This window comes from Syngnathus typhle, linkage group LG2, assembly GCF_033458585.1.
Source record: "Syngnathus typhle isolate RoL2023-S1 ecotype Sweden linkage group LG2, RoL_Styp_1.0, whole genome shotgun sequence".
Classification (NCBI taxonomy): domain Eukaryota; kingdom Metazoa; phylum Chordata; class Actinopteri; order Syngnathiformes; family Syngnathidae; genus Syngnathus; species Syngnathus typhle.
Genome location: NC_083739.1, coordinates 21,128,444 through 21,136,818, shown reverse-complemented (window position 1 = coordinate 21,136,818; position 8,375 = coordinate 21,128,444). Strand labels below are relative to the sequence as shown.

At 41.9% G+C, this 8,375-nt stretch overlaps 2 protein-coding genes across 3 annotated transcripts; one reads left to right on the top strand and one right to left on the bottom strand.

Moving 5' to 3' along the window:
* Positions 1 to 430: 430 nt before the first annotated feature.
* wfdc2 (WAP four-disulfide core domain 2) lies at positions 431 to 1,564 on the top strand. 2 transcript variants are annotated; one of them, XM_061272178.1, is made up of 4 exons: positions 431 to 647; positions 747 to 890; positions 1,007 to 1,144; positions 1,282 to 1,564. In XM_061272178.1, exons 1-4 carry the CDS (start codon positions 446 to 448, stop codon positions 1,365 to 1,367), a joined length of 570 nt encoding a protein of 189 aa, XP_061128162.1. In that variant the 5' UTR covers positions 431 to 445; the 3' UTR covers positions 1,368 to 1,564. The 2 variants fall into 2 exon arrangements, with proteins under 2 accessions (XP_061128162.1, XP_061128161.1); XM_061272177.1 differs by having other exon boundaries at positions 1,234 to 1,564.
* Positions 1,565 to 2,163: 599 nt separating this feature from the next.
* Positions 2,164 to 8,364, bottom strand: pigt (phosphatidylinositol glycan anchor biosynthesis, class T). The gene is made up of 11 exons (XM_061272176.1): positions 7,989 to 8,364; positions 6,600 to 6,777; positions 6,325 to 6,452; positions 5,618 to 5,718; positions 5,336 to 5,516; positions 5,148 to 5,245; positions 4,915 to 5,071; positions 4,595 to 4,795; positions 3,530 to 3,695; positions 3,335 to 3,418; positions 2,164 to 3,267 (listed from the first exon to the last, which is right to left on the bottom strand). Exons 1-11 carry the CDS (start codon positions 8,305 to 8,307, stop codon positions 3,018 to 3,020), a joined length of 1,863 nt encoding a protein of 620 aa, XP_061128160.1. The 5' UTR covers positions 8,308 to 8,364; the 3' UTR covers positions 2,164 to 3,017.
* Positions 8,365 to 8,375: the final 11 nt, after the last annotated feature.

Genomic DNA, 8,375 nt, shown 5'->3' with positions numbered 1-8,375 from the left:
AATCTGTCAAAGATAACATTACAACAACGTTTTAGAAACACAATTTGCTCACTTAATGACTAATACTAGCAACTAATGGCAAATAACGCAGTTCGGGATTTCAGACAATGGACAGATGAATTTTTTTTTTTTTAGATTTCTACAAATAAATTGATCTGAATAATGAAATAAGAAAGAATTAATCGGAATTCGAATTTTGTTTGTTGTTTATATTTCAAAGATTGGTTCACTCTTCACCACACCCAATATGGCAAACGCTCTGACGTATCATAAAATCTATTTACAAATGTTTACGGAATGCCACGAGACCGAGAAAGATGGAGAAGTGGCCTTTTATTTTATTCAAGACACGTAGAAAGATGCCAAATCTGATTGCTACAAGACATATATACTTTGTGATTTTATGACTTTAAAAAGCTCTAAAACATTTTATGAAAAAATATTAATGAAACAGGCACAAGGACCTCGCATCCTCTTCCAGGGCTACCCTAGTCTGCAAGTCGTGTTTGTCCCAACAGGAGGAGCGCACCACATTCTTGTGTGTGCAACTATGGATAAGTATAGAGTTTGTGCATTGGTTTTAGCACTCGGTGCATTTCTGCAATTTAATACAGCTGACACTCAGGATTCTCCAAGTAATTTAACAGGTAGGATGTGCATAATCTTCGTACACTTTTACTCAGTAAAAAAAAAACTTGCCAAGTTGACATTTGTCTAATTTCTACAACATTTACTTATTTACTCAGCGATTCTCCCGAAACCGGGCCAATGCCCTCGCCTTCTTAAAGTTGTGCCATCACATAAAGGGTGTGCGTGTGATGACGACTGTCCCGAGGACCACAAGTGTTGCGTCTTTGACTGTGGAACTGTCTGCGTCCCCCCATCTTTCAGTATGAGCCCCCAATAGTTTTCCTTGTTGGAGTCTATCAATCACTGTGGTGTCATTCGATGGGACGCGCCCTTGCATTTTAAAACATGGTCATCTTATGTTCTGATGATTTTTCAGAAAAGCCAGGAGTGTGTCCTCGTAGAAACTGGGGCTCTGGGATGTGTGCCGAGTTTTGCTCTGACGACAGTGACTGCCCCAATGAGGAGAAATGCTGCCACAACGGATGCGGACATGAGTGCGTTGCACCTTACAAAGGTTAGATGGACTGGAAGTGTTCTATACCCCGCTGACACTTCGCTCCGTAACCCAGTGTATTCTGTGTTTTGTGTGGCGTTGTGCGTCAGTGAAACCAGGTCGCTGCGCTCTGCCTCAAGGAACTCCTGTGTGTGCAGAATACTGCTACCATGACGGTCAGTGTCCAGGGGTGCAAAAATGCTGCCGGACAACCTGTGGTCATGCCTGCAGTGAGCCATGTTGAATGCACAACAATTCATGGCAAAAATGTAGATGGAGCCCGGAGAATGGGTGTTTTATTCTTTTTTTTTCTTCAAAATATGTTGAGGTAGGTCCTTAGATAACCAGCCACCCTACATAGAAAATACGGTTATAAAGATAATTCACATTTTGACATTTCATTCTCATAATTTCTTATCTGAATAAATGTGTTATGAGAAATGTGTCACATTTATTTTCTGGAATATGCTATAAATGAACACGATTGTAGGAATGTAGCGCCACTTCAACATTGGAGCATCTGCTTTACATGTTGGAGCAGGACATCCCATAACATCTTGATTTTCTTAGAATACCAGTGCATCAGCATAAAAACATACATCTGAAGACTGCTTTTTATAAATGCTTGAAGAGGAAATCATTTGCAGCTGACCTCCCCCGCACCAGCACTTCCACATACAGAGCCCGCTGTGTTTGCCTGCTCCATTGGAGTTTGCTTGTACAGCATTGTGCATAAATGAGGGCACTCAGAAGGAAGTAATCTAATTCCAACACTGAAGCAGTTTACAAATGTGACCCTTTTCTCTCAGCTCATACTTGGATCATCTGAGAACTATAAAAGCATCTTGCCTATCATGTAGGCAGTTTGGGGAGTTCATGTCTCCGTAGCAGAAATATGCCAGTGAGATACGTAAGCGCCCTGAACTGTTAGGTGCAACATTGGTGATTACTTAACCTACGAAATGTACGTTGATAATACTTCTTGGCATACTATTGGAAATAACTGGGTTTTGAACACCCGAAAATCAAAACATACTGTCAAACATGTGTACAATCTTTATTTTGTGCAAGGCTCACATTTGACCAATGCTGCCAGAAATGGAGTCAAATATTCAATCAATGAAAGGAGTACTAAATGTTTATGAAAGAAAATGGTGGAAAAACTGCCTAACAAATAACATTGTGACTCACTGTGGCAAACCCTGATGGGACAAGTCGGAAGTTGCATCAACTGAATAAAGGTTTTTCATTGTATGGGTTGAAACGGTGCTGCCCTGAGAACATTGCTGTACAGGCCAAATAAAATGACAATACTTATCACCTTGAGTGAAAAAAAGAACATAATTGGTAGAGAGTACCAGTTTCCGGTCATAATTAAGGCCTTGTTTTTCAAAAATGCAAATCAAACAAAAGTGCAAACACCACTTGTGAACCCACTTTTGGCATTCATGCAACAGAATAAAATCACTGTTAAAACTAAAAATTTTTTTGATTTTGTCTGCTGCTATGCCGTGAAAATGTTCACATGAAAAATATGTGCCATGTCGAAATAATGGATGGAAATTGCTCCACTAGTGTTTGCAGAAACTTCCAAGTGACGATAAGACAGCAAACATGTTCTGTTGAGAATGGATTGGCAGTCATGCGCTCATACATTCTGCTTACCTGCTTCTTTAATGCTTGACAACTCGAGGATCCTGCCCTCCATCCATATTCAATCTAAAATGCGTTAACGTCTCTAAGTGACCATACATGATCCTAGAAACATATTACAAATAAATAGAAAATCAAGTAGAAATTCAATCAGTTCTCTCCCAAATTGGACTTATCAGCAGGTCAACTAAAGGAACAGTTGAGTGGGAACAGGTGAGTGGGCCTGTCTTCCTGCTATGTCTCACAGTGGCGGCACGCCCCGAATTTTACGGATTACGTTGGCGATCCGTTTGGCCAATCCCGGTCTGGGCTCATCTATTTGGAAGTTGCGTGTGAGCAGGTTGAAAAGGGATCCATAACCCACAGCCAATACAGTGGACGTCAGGCAGATCACATTGTAAGGCATGCTGAAGTCAGGAGTGGGCAGGTTGATCAGCAGCGGTTCTGTGTAGAGGCGCACAAAGTAGCTGAACTCTTCTTTGCTGGGGAAGCTGAAGGAAGACACGGAATTGAAGGACCTTTCCACCTTGTAGACACAGAAAACCTACAAATACTTACAAAGTGTTGAAAAGGGGGCTTTTGTGTGTCGCATTTGCGTCCATGGCAACGATGCTTGGTACAAGAGAACTGATAACAGAGGACCTAAACAGCAAAGAGTAATGACTAAGATTTTGGAAATATGTCGCTAAGCAACAACACTCTCGAGAAGCAAATTTGATGGAATGAAATAAAACAAAAAACAAAAGCACAAACCCAACATAGAAGCCGTGATTGGGGTCTGGGGGGTACTCGGTCCATTTGAGCAGGGCTCTCTCAAACTGCACGCTGACTTCAGTGATAGAGTTTGGGGGAAGCTGCACCAGCATCTCCAGCATGTGCGGCTTCACACGGTCCTTGGATGGCTCATAGTGAATATAACCTGCCGATGGAGGCACAGATGAGAATTGCCTTGATCAATCATTTGTGACGTAAAGCAGTTGCGAATTTCATTCTGCAGCACCGGTGCAAAAGATAAACGTGCACTTTTTTTAGACAGTTGGAGGACGGTGGAGAGGTGAGATGCCAGACAAGAAAGGAAATGGCCAGTCATGGAGCAAGGACTAACTTAAGTTAAACACTAGGATAAAAAGACTACAACATGAATCAGGATTTTTTAAAATGGACCTCATGGGCAAAAAAAAGCCCACGTTCTCCCTTTTGAGGACAATAGAAGCACTTCAGAATTTAAAGACAGAACAAAAGGCAATTTCATGGCTAAATTGCACAAGTTGAACTAAAGTTCTATGAAATGCAAATATAGCCAACTTAACTTTCTCATTTAGAAGCTATTGACCAGTGTTACCTGAAAATTCATCACAAAATCTCATTTCTATAAATGTTTTACTTTGTTCAAATGGGTCCAAATGTGTTGAGTTGTGACAAACATTGAATTATTAAAGGTTCTAATCAATTAGATTAAAATTGAATAACTTTCATCTTTGCCATTTCTGGTACATTTCGTGGGGTCTTTCATGCAGGAAGAGGAATGTTGGATGTTGCCGTTTACAACTTACGTGAAAAGTACACATGGTGGAAGATATTATTATTATTATTATTTTATTCAAATTAAAACACGTTGCAATGTTTTGGGTTGTGTATGTTTGAGTTGTACTTTTATGACTAATGCGACAATCGTGAGATTTTTGTTTCGCTTTTAGACGAGCGTTACGGAGTAAATATAAACCTTTAAATGACTTCCTGGAAAAAAACATTTATTCTAAAATATGTATTGTGCATATGTTATGACCTGACACACGGGTTACGTTGCTCTTTACTCACTGGGACTGTTATTCTTCCCCTTGCTGGTGACGTTGAGGGTGTGTATGTAGAGACGAAAATACCAGGGCACCGAGTCCAGCAGCAGCACAGGAAAGGCCCTGTAGGGGTGGTTGTTGTATAGCAGTGTGTGGATCTCTCCGGTATGCAACCCTGAACCCGCCACATAGCGCTCCGCGTGGAGCAAGGGGCGTAGCATGTGAGCTGTAAGAGGACGAAAAGAGGACATGGTGCTTCGGACGTCTCGCGTGGACATAACCAACAAAACAATAAAGGTTATAGCGTATTTCCAGTTGCTGTATACAGCAGGTTTTCTGACTCACCTTCACTAGATGTCCAGCGAATCAGGAGATTGAGTGAGGACGTTGCACCAAAGGTGCTTCTTTGAGTCAGGTCGTAGACAGAGAAGTTCCGTCTGTCCCCGAGCACCACCGCTTGGGTGAGCAGAGGAGTAGGAGGGCTCAGCACAAAATCCACCCCCTATAAAATGACCAATACTACTATAAAATCTGCGCAGAAAGGAAGTTTTGATCAAATTTTAGAGCGCCGCTCAAACCTCAGCACTGTCGGAAACGTCGACGTAGATTTTACTGGAGGATGCCAACGGACACGCCTCTGTCAGGGTGCGGGAGAACATCTTGAAGAGAGACCACTCTATGGAAGAAAACAGTTGGAGCCACGCGTTAAAACACGTTCCTTTGGTGGCCGACAAACCTGAACCAACCTGCAGGGTTGGATTCCTACCTCGTTTGCCTTGTCCCGAAGTGATATAGTCAAAGACCACATTCAAAGTCTGTCTCAGCTCCACCGATGTGCTTGTGCAGTGTGTGTCCTCGCCCTGGCACACTGGTCGGATGTGCACTGTCTGGGAGTGAAAACTGCTGTGGAAGAGTTTCTCAGACTTGAGCAGGACAGCAAGGCCGGCCTATGAAAGCAAAGTGCAACCATAGGAAATATGCGTTTGCCTATGTCACAAATGAGGATGATGGACGTGGTAGAACATGACCACTTTTACTGAAGACTCACCTTGGAGCCACATGGCAAGAGTTTCTTCCAGGGAGTCAAATTTTCAGTGCAAAAAGACTCGCGTGGAAGGGCGGCATAGCGTAGGAAACGGTGGTCGGTCTCTTGGAGTGCAACAGAAAGTCAAACCAGCATCAAGACAAGCCACTTTCATCAATGCATTCATTTAGTTTGGTGACAGTCACAGTAGGTAAACCTTGATTTGGCTTGGGCTCCCACCACTAGACGTGCCCCCTATTTCTTTCTCTGTTGAAAAATTACAGACTAAATAAACTATTGTAAAACACTCAAATTTTCCACCTGCGATTCAATATCTTTCTTGTAAGGTTTTTTTTTTTTTTTTTAAATAATGATTTTATTTTCTTAAAATCCTTCTTGAGGGTTATCACCCAACAAGTATCTCAGCATTTTGACTGTAATTTGCAATAACATTATTCAACATTTTACTGGGCTTTTCAGCCACAGGAAAATCATCACTCATGTCACACTGCCAATTATACATAATAAATTTCTAAAGCAACTTGGCCAAACGCCACTAGAATTCTGTGCCACTTGTGCTAAAAAGTAGCAAGTTAAAGCTCGAACTAGCAACTGCGGTGACTGGTGGCCTAATGGAATGCCTCAATCTTGGCATGTACAGATGTGAGGAGCCAATAGCACCAGCGTTTACATACTGCAAACAGAAAGTGTTGAACAGTGTGAAACTCTACCGTTGTTTATCCCCAGAGGCTTGAAGGAGGCGGTGGGCTGAATGCTGTTGATGGAGTCAATATAGTTCAAGGAGGCGCAGAAGAGGCCCGACAAAACGTTTGTCAGCTCTTTCCATGTACCATCCACACTGAAAAAAATCCAGAAAATAACAGCTCCACTATAGAATGCTTTTGGATGAATTAAAACAACAGAGTACCTGCACCAAAGAGGGCTTTTTTCCTCTCGCTAACATTTACAACTTGACGTAATGGCATCGTTCTAAAGAACTACTCACTCTTCTACGGAGTCCTGGAACCAGACCCAGATCTCTGCTCCAGGGGGAGACGAATGATAAGGCTGCCCCCACTGCATGGTCCTCCAGTACCCCTGCGTAAAGGAGATGTGCAGCTCACGGACGGAGAATTTCGAGATAACCTGCCCCAGTGACTTGGGAAACAGCCAGTAGTGGGACACTGCAGAGAATGAGCATAAACAAGGTGCGTGTTGAACAAAAATACAAAGAAATACTACGGATTCGGTAATGTGTCGTTCACAAGTAAAATGATCAGTTGAGCTAGTAGTACAGTGAGATGATTATGTGCACGCATCATTCAGGGATGGGCAACTTGAATGCTGGAGGAGGCTACATTTTTTCATCCAAAATGTGCTGTTAATGTTTCATTTTAAATACATGTAACAGACCCACAATCCTAACCCAACATACTGTTCCAGTGCAAAAGGACTTGCTTACATAAAAATAACCATTAAAGGCCAGCACATAAAGAATCAACATTAAAGGGAAAGTAAAGCCCAAAATTCTCTTTGGGGGGAAAAAAAAACGCTCTTTGTGCCCCCACTTGTTTAAACACAGGCTCAATGTTCAGTGTGCCAAAATCTTTCTGGAACTCATCAATTGGTACTGTAATACAATATCTATTAAAACCACAAAATTATGATATCCAGCAATGCGTGCGGTTGAAAACTCTTTCACCCCAAATATCAATCTATAATAAATGTTCATTTTAGAGTCAAAGAGACTTCCATTGGATGCACATGTACAACATAATTTTTCAGTTGCCACATCATGACACCTGCTATGTCATATGCAGTTGAGACTCTTGTGATTGTAACCATTCCAATGTCAGTGTTTGAGGCAACTTTCAATATCGGCCTAATTTACTGATATCAAACCGAGTTTCTTTAGTGTTCCTTTTTGCCTTCAACCTGGCGGCTGCATTTCTTGCATTCTTCTACTGTACTATGACGAATCTTATCTACTGTCCCTTCCCTGCATTAGTTGAAACTATCTCTATCTGGCCTTTCTGTCAAACTCAAACTTTATGTAGCTCTTTCATACTTACAGAACTTTACAGAACAAACGATAAAATTGAAGCTTTGTTTATAGATGAAAGAGCAGCAACTCAGTCCCCTCTCAACATTTGATCAAATATGTTTTATGATCGCAGCAGGCTGACGTCACTCGCATCTGCTGCAAGCTAAGCTTGAAAGTAAGAAAGCAAATATGTTATATAAACACTCGGCAGTCATCTGTACTCTTTACCTCTTTCCACATCCCGCATTACCTACAAACTAAGTTTTATTGAGACACTTTTAGAATTGCTTTAATAACGTAATCAATGACAGCCCTAGTGGCTTTTAACTCTGTAGCTAAGTGCTAACTTACCTTTCTTTCCTCCAAAGAAATCTGTGTCCCACAGGGTACGGAACTGAAAGCTAGCGTAAATATCTCCAGAATGTAAGGGTCTGATGACCAATTCTTCTTGGAAATCATCTTTCGGCGTTTTTGGAGGGACAACAGCGACCGGGTCAGAATGTTGCTTCTTGACACCAGGGGTCCCTTTCCCTACTTTGGACATTTTCTTGGTCGTTTTCTTGACGCTTTCATTGTTCACTGTCGAGGCTTGACTCAGTGCGATGACAAATATTGCCAAAGCAATAAGACCAAACAGAGAGACGATGCTACAGCACCTGCGAAGAGCCATCTTTCCCCTCGAACAGCCGTGGAGAACTGACTATCGTTGACTTCCGTCTTTACGTCATACGTGAAACC